Source organism: Gymnodraco acuticeps, unplaced genomic scaffold (assembly GCF_902827175.1).
Source record: "Gymnodraco acuticeps unplaced genomic scaffold, fGymAcu1.1, whole genome shotgun sequence".
Taxonomy (NCBI): Eukaryota; Metazoa; Chordata; class Actinopteri; order Perciformes; family Bathydraconidae; genus Gymnodraco; species Gymnodraco acuticeps.
In genome coordinates, this window is record NW_022992351.1 from 5,721,485 (window position 1) to 5,738,946 (window position 17,462).

The following is a 17,462-nucleotide window of genomic DNA, read 5'->3' on the forward strand; positions in this document are numbered from 1 at the left end:
CACACACACACACACACACACACACACACACACACACACACACACACACACACACACACACACAGGGTCCAAACAGACAGGCACACACACACCCTTATACTGTATGCACTCACAGTTTCATTCACACTCATGCTCTCTCAGACACACAGCGGTGCCCACAGGGAAAAGCCCATCTCCCGTCACTGTGCTCATGTAGCCTAATTACCAGGCCGCTGACGAGCAGTAATTACCCACGCTGCCATGCCACCACGAGGTTTAACCAAAGTGACAAAGTCATTAGTCTCACACTTCAGGCCACCCGTAAAGAGCTTTTCTCCTTTGCACCTCCTCTGCGGCCCCCAAATGTTACAAAACCCTTCTTGCTAACCATGTTTATTTCTTCTTTCTGTTTCTGTCCACAGTTTGATGGTGACAACATGTACATGAATGACAATAACCAAGAGTTTCGGTCGCCAAACCAGGTAAGACCGCCCACGTATTTTCCTATGAACCCCTCAGACTTGTATAAATAAACATGTGCAGAAGCTGTCGTGTTATTAGCTACAGTTTTGCAGCTGTTGCCATTTAACAAGAACTGTTTATAGAATTATATGTTTTGTTAGGAGTCGGAACATAATAAATGAATATCAAGCTCCAATAAACGAGCTCATTAACCAAACGAAGTTGGTTGTAAATTGAGTCAGTGGTAAAACTGGAAAATAGCTACATTTTACAGCTTAATGTTAGTGGAAAACATTTGTAGCAGTAGTTTGTGATCAGCCTGTCATGATTAACTGCTGATGGTTTCCATGTTAAATGACATCTTAATATTGACTTTGTGATAAACTGAGTTGAAGAAGTTTCTTAAAAGTCCTCCTACACCAATTGGTAAGTTTCCTAACGGATGATTAAAACGTGCTAAAATTCTCACTTACAATCTGTGAGGAGCTACATACAAAATAAATCTATTACCACCAGAACTTTGACATTTCTCAGAAACTATTCGATGGACAACCAGAAAATGAAGCATACTTACTTAGGTGCCATACATATTTCTGTTGCATAACCAGCAGGTTTACATTTTTGTACTTTAGTGCCACCATCAGGACAAACAAATGTTGTCAAATAATTTTGTTAGCAACCTCATCTGTATTTTCTTTGTTGTGCTTATCAGCATATGTTATCATGCTAACAAACTAAACTTAGATGATGAACGTGGTAAATATTATGTGTTTGTATTCCCTTTTTTTAATGAGCAGTAGGTCTAGAGTATCGCTTCACAAATCCCAAGATTAAGTCAGTATGTTCGAATACATTTTTAATGGTTGCTTTCATTGTCGTCCAGCATCTAATCCTGTTTTGCAAACAAGATGGATCGCAGCTGCATTATTGTTTGATGGCTCTTTGACAACATCAACATTTATTTGTTGTCTTGGATGGAAATTGTCCGTAATGGATATTAAAATGTTCAGTTTGTCGGATCATTTGATCTCTCAAGCTATGTTAGGCAATATTAAGCCCTGAAATTGGAGCATTACTCTTAAAGAGGCGTCCATTACTTTGACCTCCTCTTGCTAAGTTGGAAAAAACACGTAATTCCCGGTAAGCTAAAGTATCACTTAAACCTCACAAAACATGTGATGTTTGATAGACGATTTTATCCAAAGCACATTAACATTACATATATCTTTTACATCAGAGGGATTAAACCATCAACGCTGACGGTGTTAGTGCAATGTCACTAACACTCACAGATAACCCGGCACTAACATGATGTCACCGGCCCCGGCTCGTTGGAGTGCTTGTCCTATTCTGGAGCGGCACAGTCAGTGAGTTAGACAGGCGCCGCGGCACTGAGTGCTCCCAGCTGGTAGACGGGAACACATGGCCAGACATATGGCAGAATGTGGAGCTCCAAGATGTGTTGATCCGGCAGCGATGCCTTCATGTTCTGACAAAACACGACGAGGTGGATGCTCCTCGTCGATTAGCGCCTCGCCAAATACTGTCAGAGAGTTATGGGACAAGGCCAACAGGCCGAGTACGCATGGGCACACACACACACACACACACACACACACACACACACACACACACACACACACACACACACACACACACACACACACACACACACACACACACACACACACACACACAAAACACACATAGTCATACTATAATAGGTGACAGTTTCTCTGACACAAAGTTATTCATAACTAGTTAAAAGGACGTTCATTCATTCCAGTTTTTTTTCACTCAAGGTGCAAACTATACACACACTGTATGTTCATACTTCTATTCCTCTTCTTTCCGTAATTATTTCCCTTACCTATAACCCCTAAAAGTAACAATCACCTCTACATACCCCCAATTCTAACATTAAAGGACTAATTTACAGAAAAATACATGTTTCATGCCTGAGGAACATTGAGATTGCTGCTTCTGAATTTTCTGCTACCATCGAAATACAATTGAGAGCAATTAGATGTAATATGTGGTCCAATATGCATGAACAATTACCACCACTTTCATTTCCAGAATATTTGTTATGGTTACTCTGAAACAGCAAACCATCCTTGCTCTAAACTATATTAACTGGAGCTACCTTCTTAAAAAGTGGCTATATATTTTTTCATTTGTAGGAACTGACCCTTAAAATAATCTAATTATAACATTTACCCTAACACCATCTGTAAACCCTCAAACAGCCCTTTGAAGATGTCACGCCCAGCCAAAATGTCCTCACGCCCCAAAAATGTGCTTACTCCCAGGGTGTAAAAGTTAAATTGGTCCATGCAAAGATTAACGAACAGGAACATAATGTATGTGCACATTAACACACACACACACATATATCCTCATAAACCCTCACACACTCACTCTCATAAACCCTCACACACCCACACTCATACACACACCGTTATCCTATAGCTATAAGGTTGTCTCTCCTTTGATGTTGGGATTGAGTGACTATAATGAGGGGTCGAGTGGGAGCTTTAGCAGCTTATTGTCTACTTATAGCACACATCACAGACTATGAGGTCCGTCGTTGTTAGCCACGTTTCCTTGTCTGCCCTAATTATGTCACTTTGCGTGCGTACATGGGTGTGAGCTAATTGGGATAAATGTCCAGCTCTGTAGTTTCTCTGCTGCAGCGGTCATGTGTCAATCATCGACACCTTCTCCAGGTTTGTGTGTCAACAAATACCTTCTTAGAGGATAAGGCAATTTGTGCTTTTCAAAACATGCCAGTTGCAGTTGAGGCTCTGTCAGCACCGTCAAATAGAAGCTTACTCACCAGTTCTGAATAGCCCTTTCAAAGACACAGTTCACATAGAGAGGATTTCATTTGGAATTCAGAAGCGGTAGGATGGGCACTAAAGCTTAAATAAAAGGTTAAATATCTGCTGCCCCTAAAAACAAATAACTGATTGGTTAGCACTGATCTCAAATATCTAGACAAAACCTTTTCATAACAAAAAAAACACCCTTGACCCACATTTTCAGAGATTGCCAACTCGCTAAATTCTAGTTGTATTTTGCAAAGGTTTATGCACATGTATTTTCCTCTGGTGTTGTGATTTTGACCAGAATTAATCATTTCTTTGGATTTAAACTTCACTTGGGTAAAGCCATGTATTTGTGCCTGAAGTGGTTAACATTTCAATATCTCCAGAAATATCCATATCTGAGGAATCTTTGCATTTTCTTTATGAGTCATCCAAAATTAATCAATCTGACTGCTTGCGTGGCATGTGAGTCAATGTATGTCTTAATTGATGCCTAATTGTATGCATTAGCTGTGCACTGGTTTGTCACATACAGTTTTGCTTTTGAAGTTAAATCAGACAAATGAGATATTCAAATATGGAATCATTTTCTGCATCTATTTGAAATGGTGATTACTGTCTGATAATTATGCTAAAAACATTCCACCGTTTATTTACATTAGCTGCATTTGTAAAAATAAAAACAAGCAATGTCATTACCACTATTTCTCCTTAGTTTATTCTGCAAACATCTCTGCAGTCAGACTTATTTGAACGGTTCTGAAGAAAATGTGAAGGAGATACAGCACACAACGATCAAACATGTTGTAAAAGAAGTAGCCTGTAGTCCTTAACACTTTGTTGAGATGCCCACCGTAGCCTTTACATGATGTGTGTCTGTGAAAAGGTGCATGTAGCCAGACAGAGCTCCTTTGTTTTCATGTCTGGGGTCTTCCACAGCGTGCGCACTGAGGTAGCAGTTTGACACAGCCAGGAGATTGCATTACACATAACATCTCTGGGCTTTTAAAAAGAGAAAACCGCTAATCAGAAACAGCTTTAAAGGGGCCGTTTAGTGTATGCTTGGACACAATCTGTCCATTCGAACAAGATGTTTTCAAGGCTTTAAATACTTTCTGGTCAAGATATGCGTATGAGCTTCACATATGCAGTTCCCAGACGTTTTGATGATATTGATGTTTACCATTTGGGTCATCTGTTGAGGTTTTAGCCTATATGCAAAAGTGTGGGAGTTATTTTGTTGATCAGCAGGTGTCGTTTATTACTGCCCACACATAAGGCTACAAAGGGATAGTTTATTGAATTAAAGGTTGTTAAACATATATCTTTATATATATATAGATATATATATATATAGAAATTGACTGAGGATCTTCTTGTAACCCATACAGAGTTTAAATCACTCACTTAGGCTGGTTTCTAGTTGCTTGTTGACTACTGAGTTGGTTATTAAAACAACTAAGCCAATCAGAGCTTTCTTTTGAGAAAGGGGACGGCTTTTTTGTGTTGTTGTAATTACACATACAGAAATGATAACTCGTCAGCCTAAATCTTTCCCTACATAAACACAATGCACCATAAATAGTTATTGCAAAATAAACCCTTCCTCCCAAACGCCCTACTTCAAAAGGATATCAGGCTGAATAAAAAGTTGAGAGGACAATTCAGTCTCATGAGGCTATCAAACACATGCATCCAGATAATGCTGACTGCAGTGTATATTTTTGCAGTAGGCCTACTAGCTGCATGAGAATAATCACAGACTAACCAAAATGGCTGCCTTTAACCACGCCCACACATATTCTAAGGACAATTACCATTCCCCCCATTTAGATTCATATCAGGCCTGACCTGTTTGAGCGATTGTACAGACTTGTTCCTCCGTGTATATTTCTGTGTTTTGGCTGGCTTATCTTCACCCTATAATCAGTCTGTGGAAGCATGTCCATGTGTATATGTGTGCATATGATACATTAGTGAAAATTAGAGACAGGAAAGGGTTGATTCAAAGAAATAGCTGGTTAGGAAAGAAAAAACAAGACACCCAAAATTACTCTCCTTCTTCCTCTCTTATGTTCTACTTGTTGCATTTTGCACCGAGAGAAAGCTCAGGGGCCTCTGGTCTGGAGATGCAGCAGGTTTCCGCCTGTTTGTGCGTCTGTTTTTTCTGTTTCCAGGGGTCGTGCTGAGCCGTGAGTCTCTATCGATTTGACCGGCTGCAAGAGAACAGTGGCTGATGATCGAGATTAGAATAGAAACCTCACCGATTGGATAAAGGCGCTCTCCTTGTGTTTCTTTTCCTGTCGTGTTTACTTTTGTTTAACTCCCTTCTTTGGTTTTTCACCAACGTTCATCCACCCAACTCTTTTCAGCTCTCTCTATCTACATAACTTTATATATATAATTCTTACATCATTTGTTAAGTTTAATTCACTTCAACTAAGTTGAATGCATCTTTGTTGGCATTATGTTTTGATCAAAAAAGCTTCTAAAGCATACATGTACAAAACATAATACACAGCTAATCAACTTGAATAACTACAATGTAAAAAAGACAATTTTCTTTATGAGAATATAAGTGAATTGGCTTTGTTAATTCTGAGTTAACGTATTTTGAATGTATTCAATCATTCTTAATTTTTTATTTCATTGCAATTCTGCTGTACTGCTTGAAACCACATTTATAAAAAAGAATTATTCCTTAAATGGATAGTAATAATTGCTAACAGCTGCTAGCTGTGGCTTAATATTTAGCATACCGACAAATTGCTATGAGTGTTCAGCTATTCTAAATAATAAAAATAAAAATAAATGATTATGTTTTGTCATAGAGCCATTCATATTAATCCATATGTTATTTGACCTATAGGACAAATGTATGTCCCCTACACATCGCCCCCTCTCTCCCCCGTCTCCCTCGCTCTCTGAGGCAGAGACACCATAGTACACCCTGGCACCGCACACCCAATGTGGGCGATGCTGATGTGAAAAGGCACCGTTACTTAACAGTGACTCACAGTGCACCATTATACCCCCACCATCACAACGGCAACACTCTCCTCACTTCCCAACACCCCCCCCCCCTCTATACTTTAGTGAATGTGTTTCTCTTTCCATTCCCTATCCGTTGCATCCCTGCAAGAGAAGTTTGGGGGACATTTTAAGACAAAGGCTGAAAAATGAAAATTGAGGGTCTGAAAACGCCAACACACATCTCACTCCTCTTTGAGGCCGTACGTAGCCGCTGGCAAGGTCGCGAGAATGAAGTAGAGATACATATTGTACGGTGTGTATTTAAATTTCAAGAGAGCGTACGATTTCAGCAGCATGGACTCAGGCTGAAAACTCTTTCCTGCTCTAAACCAGCACTGTGGGCACAAATATCTGAAAACAATGCTGGAGGGACATCAGAGGAACATCGCCACAACATACACGCCCATGCTAGGAGGGATGCTAAGTTACAGTTGTGTGCAAGGATCGGTTCTTTATGTAGGTCAGTCCATGTCAGCCAATAAGTCCAATTACCATCACACTCTGAAATTGACCATGCAATGACCTCTGCTCTGCTTTCATGGAGCTGAATGGATGGAAATCAGAGTAAGGATGTTAAGGGGAAAAAAAGGATTTATTGAGAATCAAGAGATATATGTGAGAAAACAGCAATGTGAGGCATTCAATGTTTTGTGAAATATTCCCGTGTTTCTAGAATATGAACAGACTCATGTTCCCTATCTGTTGATGGCTGAGGTTTTAATGAACATCAAAAAGAGCCTCTGTCCCACTCTTTTGTGGTATTTCCTACTCATATCAAACCTCGCAAAAAAGCAGCTCTCCCCCCAAAAAAGCAGCAACTTATCAGCAGCGAGAGTGCACTCAATGATTCATACACTCTTTTAGGAGAACTTGAAACCTCTATTTCTGTCCCAGCCTCTCTGTATTTGCTGCACAGCGGAGCAGATGGATTTAGTGGGACTAAGTAGTTTGATATTTCTATTGGTTTTCTGCATGTATTTTCACTCCCTCTTTCCCTCTCTCCCAGTGATCTTTCTCATCATATGGAGACCAAGGTCATGGCTGATTGAAATATAATAGAAGTGTAGACATCTGGCCTAATACTGTGGGAAGTTAAATCTATTTTAATGGCCCCTGCCGCAGTGGATTCTCTCTGATGCACTCTTGCGCTTCACTGACAGTAAATCACAATGTTCTCTTATTACCCTGACTGGAATGAGGGCATAGAGAAAGAACAATGAGGGATCCACATCATTTGTTTTCACCCCTCCCTTGCTTTTTCCTCTCCTCTCCGCTCCTCCTTTCCTCCCCTCTCCACTCCGTTTGCGACTCATAAAGCAAGAGGCTTAAAGAGAGTGACATCATGAAAATAAAAATAAAGGGGATTATAGGCGAGCTATTGTGCCATATGTGATTACTGGGGCTTCCATGTTCCCTGGGGGGGGGGGGGGATGAGTGACTACGAGACAACATATTTTATTTATTTATATAATTCTCTTTAATGAATAAGAATATGAAATGTGTCTCAGAATATAGTATTGCCCCCTAAAAAAAGAAAACATAGCCTTTGGTCCAAACATTAAAGATTTCAGTTTCTCTCTGTTCCGGTAAAAAAAAGATCAGAAATATTCTTGAACCCTTCGTCTCTGATCTGTTAACTGTGTGGTTTTTAAAAAATATATTAAATCGACATAAATGTGCAGCATCTGACCCTTTTCACACCTTTTAGAAATATTTCCTTTGCAGCAGTGTTTTTAGAGTTCAGGTGAAAAACCAGCACAGGTCCACCCACATCTGCAATGGAGAGTCAGGTCTTTTTTACCCACCTAAATGAGATCCATTTTGATGTGACATTTGAGAGAATTACAAGTGCACAGGGGGGCATAGAAGAGGTTAGCTCACTGCTTTGCCATTGGTCCGAGCACAACCACAGCCTACCTTTAGTAACAGACGCTGCAAATGACCCTGAGCTACTATCGTGGTTAAACCCTCCCCCCCCGCCTGCCTTACACACTTCACTTATCCCAGTTCTGTCTTGCTGTCAGTCAGTCAGGTGGGTCTGCTTTCCCATTCTCCTCCTATTGTACCATTCTGTCTGCTTCCCCTGATACATCACCCAAATGGGGTTTCTTGTCGTTTCAAAGTCAGGTCAGATAGCCTTTTGTGGACCCTGCAGTCCGTCGCTGTAATGGTCACTTCTGCAGCAATGTTCAACACGCGCCGATGATGAGTTTGATATCTGCCCTTTTCTAGGCTTTGCAAGGTTGATCTTTGAAGGTGAATTTTGAAATCCTGTAGGATGTTTAAAAGATTTACTGTGGCCATCCGTCTATCTGCAATACACCGTGTGGACGTGAATACCTTTATGTATGCATGGCCAGCTGTTGTTTGTCGCCAAAATCATGCTGCTCTGTCATTTTTGTGCACAAAGTAGCATATGGCTGGATGACTTTCTATAGGACACTGTCTACTCTTTCAAAGTTCTTAGGTTTATGACGCAAAAAGAGTTTCCTGATTCTAGTTATTTTCCAAACCATATCAGTGTTTCAATTCACGCTTTGAGTGTCACTGAAGCTGTAATAACTAAGTCCATCAAAGACAGGTAGCTCTTGTCTTTGGACAATTCCCCCCCCCCCCTATCAGCCATGACAGGCTCTCCGGTGTAGTGTGCAACATTTTCATTCTGCTCCCGTTGACGAACACATCATAGTTCCCAGGTGAGATGTCTTCCTCTAAACACCTCATAGGCCACAGATGACTCCATCACCGAGCTAATGACTGCATATCATCCTCCACATGTGTCTAGAAAACTGAGCAAATTCATTTGTTTCCACTTAAGATAACTTAATTACTTAAGATAACTCAACAAGGTGGAGCTTTTTGCTCCCAGAATTTTCATCCTACAAGCGTACATGTCAAGGTGAAATCCCAAGTTGCTTAGCGTTGCCTTGCTAAAGACTACTGCAGCATGTACCACAATATTTGTGAATCTAACATAACACAATAATTTAACATCTTTCAATGTTATAATATTGTGAAGAAATCAGTGATTAAGATATTGTAATCACAATTCAATTATCCATCTATCCATCTTCTCCCGCTTATCCGTGGTCGGGTCGCGGGGGTAGCAGTTCCAGCAGAGAGCCCAAACTTTCTTTTCCCTGGCCACATCAACCAGCTCTGACTGGGGGATCCCAAGGCGCTCCCAGGCCAGCGAAGAGATATAATCCCTCCACCTGGTCCTAGGTCTACCCCTTGGTCTCTTCCCAGCTGGACGTGCCTGGAACACCCCCCTAGGGTGCCCAGGTGGCATCCTAACTAGGTGCCCGAACCACCTCAACTGGCTCCTTTCGACGCGAAGGAAGACAATTCAATTATCTAAATTGATAATAAAGCACATATTGAAATGTATTCAAGCTAAATTCAATAACATTGTACTGAGTGTCATTATTGTTATTGAGCTTGGGACAGCTCAGTGGTTTATTAATTTAACGCAAATAGGTTTTATCTTAAGCTAAAAAAACAATGAGTATAGTAGAAAAAAGTATGGAGCTTATTCGTAAAACCAATTTTTTATTAATATTTCTGGTTTAAATTATCTTACATCAGAAGTCATATTATGTTTTGTCAGTCTGGATCTTACAAAGATACAAAACTCAACACTGTTCCCTTTGGGTGAATCATTTTCCGGCTTTTTTTTTCAAAGAACCAGGGTCTGCTTTATGTACGGTGATTGTCAATATGCCTGGAAGCAACATCTCACATCTATAAACTACGTTACAGCAATATGGTGTTTTGATGTTGAATCATAACTGAAGCTTGGTGCTTTATCGTGTTGATGATACAGAAAGAGAATAAGGGAAGAATTGATTTGTAGATTCTTCAAAGTAACATCCTTGTCCAGGAAAATGACAGATTTGCTTAAATTTCACCTCTGGAGGGGAGATGGGGTGAGGTGAAGGTTACAGAGATGGCTGAATCAACATTTGGTGTTTCTTTCTGACCCCTTTCTCTTTTATCCACTCTCTGTCCTGAAAGACAGTATATTTATGAATTATTTATATATGTTTGAAAATATTAAACTTGTGATGTCCTTGTCCCGTGTCTTATCTTCAAGGGCATCATAAGAAGCTGTAAAGAAAATAAAAATGCACCAAAGGGATGGAAGGCACGGTCGTAAAATAGCCTCTGACAGCATTTAGATCTTGGTACATAAAGTCAACGTGGTAAATTACTCATTCTTGCCAAACAAGCCTCTCCATCTCTTTGATTTCCTCGTTATAGCGATTAAAACGGGTTTAACCCCAGTCGAGCTCCCTATCTATAGTTCCTGCTCGTTTTGTATTGCGTCCGTTTATAGTGAAACAGCACCGTTTCTGTACGTGCACATGTCAATGAGCTGTAGGCAGTTTAACCGAAGACTGATGTTCCCTTCTCAGATTATTCCATTTTAAGAAAAATTAAAAATTAAATTTCTGGAAAAAGCTGTTTCATTAGTCATTTCTTTAAATGCTCAAAATCCTGACGAAGACCCATAATGTTAATGTGAATTACAAAATGTAATCTAACTATGAAAACGATCGTCTCTTAATCTTTACCAAGTGGTCTAAACCTAACCTGGTGCAGGAATATGACACATGTGATGACGATTAATCTGCTGTCAATTCATAATTGTCTGACATGAAAAAAGGATACAACTCCAAAATGATGTCTTCAAGTATTTCGTAAAAACACAAAGATATCCAGTTGGTTGTTAAAAGTATGAAGGGCAGCAAATGCTCACATTTAAAAAGCTGTGACAAGGTGCACAAACCAGTGAGATGTGTTTATATGTGTTTATTAAATTAAACCTAGGGCATTTGCTTGTTAACAATAGTAACAAATGACAACAAGAATAAATGTGAGACAACGAAAACACATTTGCAAAACCTTTGTCGTGGGAGAAGGAACTGTCAGTGATAATATTTCTGAGCAAGCACCAAGAGTGAGTGTTATGGGAAGAGAACACAGCACATCACCCCCTGATAGTAAACATACTCCCTTTTATAATATTATTTTCTCCCTAATGATAGTGCACATTATGAGACTTTTATCCTATCTTCGAGCACCAGTTCTGCTTGTGAGGACATTGTAGCCGTTCCTCGACGTTTCTCGCCATTTGTTTGCTAAAAGTATTTGTTTTCAAGATGAATTGCTGCACTGGCAGGCGAGATGACAGCCTACACGAAGATGATATTGAATTGATTTCTGAAATGTTGCAGAACGGACTAGTTGATGTGTACCACGAGACATGAATAATAAAAATTCTATTAAAAAGCTCTTGAATGGCTGACACTGGAATATTATTTGTGATGATTAATTTTCTTCAGTCATTATAAAGGGGAGTTGGCACCAGATTGCCTCTGACAAAATTGCTTTTCATTCCCTGGTGAATACCCACAGTATGCTTTTTGAGAGCACAAACCATATTTCTCTGCGTAATATTATGTCAAGATAGGCCCAGGAAAAGACAAGCACGGGCTCCGCTCATGTATCACCCTATTAGTACCATACAAATCTGTGCTGTGTTACCCCGATGGGTGTATTCTTGACATACCGGACACATTTAACAATGAGAAATGTGAGATTTGTTTAGTTCAGTTTTTCTGTTTCTAAAAATATGATTGGCATTATAATTATGAGATTATAAAATAGCCACTAACTGAGTGTCAATGGTGTTTTTCCACATAATTAATTTGATTAACTGTAATTTAAAGGCGTGCACGCAGACAGTTTGTTGCTTTAAAGCTGTCAAGATTTCTGAAGCAAATTATTCCATACGGCAGCTGTTGTTGTCTAACTCTAATTAATTTGCTGTGTATGTTTGTGTTGAATTAATTCTTTACACTTTTGTAAGCGCAACAATTTGCATTTCTAATTATTTTTATTTCCAGCAAAACAGCCTGAATTGACTGCTGCAGTTCAGTGTCTGCTGCAAACACAAATGTGAACAACACAGTGCAACAGGTGCATTTAAAAGCCAATTATGAAGCTTTTTAATTACTCTGGAACATCCTTTGTTGGCAGTTGTAACTGCATTGTAACTGAAGCTAAGTTTAAAATGTTGTACGACTATAAAGTCATCTGGTTTGGCATGTTTTTCTTAGAGATTCAAACCAGCCTCCTTTTTTATTTATGCTAACTAAATGTGTCATGTAGAATCACCTCTGTCTGCTTCCTCCCACGTTCTAAATATATGCAAATTACTGCATGGGTTACAGACTCTAATTTGCCCATACAGATGAAAGTCAATCCGTGACCTGTCGTGGCATTTTCCTTCTGTTTTATTATTAATATATGTTGGGAACAAATCATCCTCTTGCAACCCTGAAAATTATGTCAAAAAGAAGTAAATTAGTAAAGGTTGCTGTGATTGCAGTTCTTAAAAATATTGTCTTTGCCATTCCAGAGCTACTCCAGTCAAGGCCGAGGCAGTGGCGGTGCTGGGGATGAAGACTACGAGATCCCCCCCATCACACCCCCCAACCATGCCGACCCCTCTCTGCTGCACCTCATGGAGCACGAGTCCGGCTACCCCTTCCACTCCATGCCTCACAACGGCCTGCTCAACACCTACTCCTACCCCGAGCTGCCCGCCCTCATGATGTCCAACATGCTGGGTCAGGACACCCACCTCCTCTCGGGGCCTATGCACTCGGTGAGTACATATTTTTTTTTCTTTTCTGTCAGTCCCCTTTTAGCTGCAGCCTTTTGTGATCGTGCAAGTCAAGCGCTGTGGTGGGCTATTAGTCTCCGTGGTCAGGGGGCTGGGAGTCAGCCAGCAAGTCAGCGCAGAGAACATTTCCTCTGCAGGTTTCCCATGTCGGTGTCATAGAAAAGTTCAGTCTATTCAAAATGTTTCCAAAAAATTATTGATCCTATGATACTCCATTGAAACTTGTGTAAACAGCCGCGCAGCAACGAAACCAGTCATTATTTCCCGAGCCGCTCTCAATATTCTCCATTTATTTTTTTCATAATAGCAAAGCGGTTTTCCATTAGAGTGATAATTAGCCCGGTTAGCGGCCAAGGAAGCTTAGACAGTGCAGCCTGAGCAAGGGCGGTCTTTACATGCAACATGAATAAATGCAGAGCGCTGCTGCCTCCTTAACACCCAAACCTTCACAGCACAGCTCCTTTAATATCTATTCAGCTACAAATCTCACAGATTTTCATTGCGTCAAAGTGAATCAAAAAAGGGAGCGAGAAACACCGCGCTGCACATTTTCATTCGTTCTGATCGGCAAAGCAAAAAAAAGTACTGGGAGTGATGGGGGGGGTGCAGGTTTTGAACAGAACATCTTCACAAAAAGAGGGGGATATCCCTTGTCAGCTGATTTTTCTTTTCAAAAGGATACTGAGGACCCCCACTCCCCCCTCCAGTAAAGGGACTTTTTCTTGTGTTAAACATGCTTCAGACTGAACATGTAAACACCGCTGGCGAACACATTCAAATGCTTTAATCATAGGATCGAACCAGATGAATTATAGATGGCCTGTGTGGTGAATTATTCAACGTTATATACTTTCATCTGACATAAATATTACTTTTTCTCTCTGCCCTCCATCATGAATATTTATGCCTTAATGTGAGCATCCGTGGCATTTATCCTCCGCTAATCAGGTCTTATGTGATTTTCAGAATCAAACTGCGTAAGTTGCAAGCTCCATTTTTTTCCGTGGGTGGTAGCTAAGGCCTCCATTAAAGCCAGTCTTCAGGATTAGGTCACAATCCATTGGATACTGCTGCTGAATATATGTTACAGGAGAAAGATGTTGTTGACTGGAACATTTTTAGTCAATCTGCTTTTTAGTGCTGATAGCTGGTTTGAAGAAACCTCTACAATCATTTGGATGAGTTGATTTTAAAAGAAAGCAACATATACACTGGATTATTTTATGCACTATGTATAAAGTTCATTTAATGTAATGTCAGTGCACCAGTATTTGTAACAAAGCAGCCCTTTCTGGCCAATAGTCGTAGAAGGAAACGGAGAGGGAGTGCCTGCTTCTTAAACAGCTTTTGTTTCACCTTTGCAATTATTTATTTTGAAATAGCCCTTCAGGGTAATGTTCCATTTTCTTATTTCACACCCCCTTTTCTCATAAATGAACCGTCATTGCAATAAATCACGGCACAAACAGAGACTTGCACACACTGTGAAAGGTCCAGAGATTTATGTAACACATTCATGTTTCCCACTTCCACATTTTAGTACTACTCTAGCAGAGCCTGGCTAATAATAGCCGCTATTAATATTTCTTGTTGCCTAGCAACCCCAGCAAGTAATAGCTTACTCTGGAAAAATAGATGACCGATAAGGAAGAAGGAGGGGGTTGGTGGGGCTTGGAGTGGGGGGATTCAATTCATTTATTATCTCCTGGGACAAGAGGAGCTTATTTCTGAGGCTGCGGAATAGGAAAGTAGGCTGTATATTGAGAAATATTTTAAAGCAATTGGAGATTACGTTATTTTCATTTTGGTTCCATTAGGGATGTTTCATTTGATGCTTCCCCAACAAAGTAAATTAACCATAATTTCATACTGATAAAAGTATAATAAGGAAGATTGAATGAATGCTTGCTGACTGCTTAAACAATAAAAGGGTGGATAGAAATAGGCTCTCAGTGTAACCAGGGTCAGCAATTAACAGAAAGCCTTTACCTTTGTTGTATTGTATTAACAAAAACCTTTCGGCAAACCCACACAATTGGAGGAGATGGAAAACCAAAACCCTGATCATTCGACAGTCTTCTTTTACCGTTGCTGAAGGAGCAAATAAAAAGTCAACAGCGTTACCTTAAGGATACACTCCTCTTCAATAAAAGCTCTCATTCAGAGCAAATATAAACCTCCTACAAGCACAAGCTCAGCTGGAGCAACAGATACGCTTCATCTCAAGGGATGCTGTTGCTGGTTTTTGTACAACATTTAGCCCGAGGCTAAAGCTCTGTAAACTTCTCCCTGCTTTGGGATTTTCTTTTTCAGCGCACATCGATTCTACAGCAAACACAGTTAAATCATTACAGCAGTGAGAGCAGCAGATTGACCATCATCTTCATGCTGCATACTGTACGCGCATGATTTTGCATTAGTTTGTCTTGATAGCTTAAGAGTCTGTAATTTCTGCTCATTCAGAGCTTGCTTTATAATAATCTGATTATTTCTGCCATGCAGAACAGCATATGTCTCTGCAAGAGCCCTGTTTTTTTCCAGATACATTTATTCTGACATCCTCCTCTTTTCCATCTAATTATGAGTCCACAGGCAGCAGAAATATTATCTGGTGTATCAAAAAGATGTGTAACGGAAGATAAAACGGGTGTCAAATACATAGATTGAGTGTTAAGCAAATTTCAGAGCTTGAATGTTTGATGAAAATGGAGGTTTGAGTTTTTTATTTTCATTTTCAATTGAACGCACTTTGTTCAGGTGTAGGGTTTGATCCTTTCTGCTGCACGGGTGTGTTGTCTTAACTGACAGTTTTTAACCTTTTCTCAGACTTGAAATTGCACCATTTACAAGACTCCGACAAGCAAAAGGATCAACATCAGCGTTATAAAAGAGAGAGCTGTCAATCATAAATGTTTACATTCTCTGAACCCCTCCCCACAACGCTGACCTATACTCTGTCAGCTCAAGGAAGAAAGGGCCACGTCTTGAATGACTGGACCGCGAAATGTAACACGCCTTCGTGCGAACGCTCATCGCGGAGGAGAACATCCCTATCTCACCCTTAGCTGTCAGCGTTCCTGCCACCCCGACGCTCAGGGAAGAGGTGGCACCCAGGGGTCTCATGTTCAACAAGCCCCCTGATGGTTCAGGTCTGACTGAGGTTTTAGCCTGGGGGAGGGGGAGGGACACTCACCATAAGATGGTAATGAGGGGTCGTGGAGGAGTTTGCAGAATGGCCCCAACATGGAGCTTTGAGGGGCGCCAGCACGTTTAAATATTGAAACAGAGCAGTCGACCCTGTCTCATTACCGGTGTAATGAGGCTGTTTCGGGAGGAGGAAAGCCCCTGCTGTCAAAAAAGCAGCTACCAGTTTTACAAGTTTATGTCACACACTCAGTCAGATGACTCCTGGGGAGTTTTCAGTTTTGTTAAACATGTGATTAGAGATTAATATGTTTTGGCAAGATGTGTGACAATCTATCAGCAGTCCATTTTTAACGTTACACTCTTCTGAGTGTTTTTATTAATGTTAGGATACATTAACATTTTTGGGGTGTTTTTTTTACATGTTATCGATTTATGTTGCACTTTATTGTACATTTGTCTAGCAATTTTTGCATTTCTTTTCTGGCCACATGATGGAAATATGTGTAATAATCACTCTCTTTTAACACTGAATCAGATTCAATCATCCCTGGAAAAATATGTGGGTGTTTGGTTGCTATATTTGTTACTTTCCTTGGTAAGTGCTAACTTTAAATTACTGTTGGGGATGAGTTTGTACGATACGTACGGTTTGTCAGAGCAGTTTTCCTGAAAACTATACTGCCGCTGTCAAATTCTTCAAACAATACATTTTCAGGATGTAAAACAAAACAAAAATAGATTGAAATGCTGCAGATGTCTTGGTTGTATAGCACATATTTATTAAGTGGAACTCCAACTTTAGAAAACAAAACTGACCTCGAAACAGCCTATAAATAAGTGACGACGTAGAAATACTGAGTATATTATTAAGCGCAATAGTGCCCATTACAGTGTGCTTGCACTGTGTATGTGTTTGCCTTCATTTCCAGGATTAGTCTTCAGTCACTGATTGCTACAAGGTTATGTGAGCTTGACTTCATTTAATCTGCGAAAGGAAATTCATTTTGCATCACTTGGCATTTAGGACATAGACAGCGGGGGGAAAGGCCATAACCATTTTAATGCAGCAACACAAAAACGATATTGACAGCTGTGTTTATTGACAGCGCAGGGATAGTTAGATAGAGGCCAATTCAAGCTATTAAAAATATCAGAGTAAGCCTATCAACATTGTACACAAACCCGTGAAACAGGTAATATTCAGACAAAAATATTGACATGAAAATGCAGTGAAAGCAAACAGTTAAATCAAGTGACCTACTATCCTACTATCTAATCAGAAGAACTGCCTTAAAATAAACTTTATCTAAAAGAAA

General features: G+C 40.1%; 1 protein-coding gene across 1 annotated transcript in view; it reads left to right on the forward strand.

Moving 5' to 3' along the window:
* Positions 1 to 17,462, forward strand: part of LOC117541978 (TOX high mobility group box family member 2-like) — a 72,825-nt gene that overhangs the window by 37,391 nt on the left and 17,972 nt on the right. The window contains 2 exon segments of the mRNA XM_034209373.1: positions 402 to 461; positions 12,733 to 12,981. Of these exon segments, the coding sequence (XP_034065264.1) occupies positions 402 to 461; positions 12,733 to 12,981 (309 nt within the window).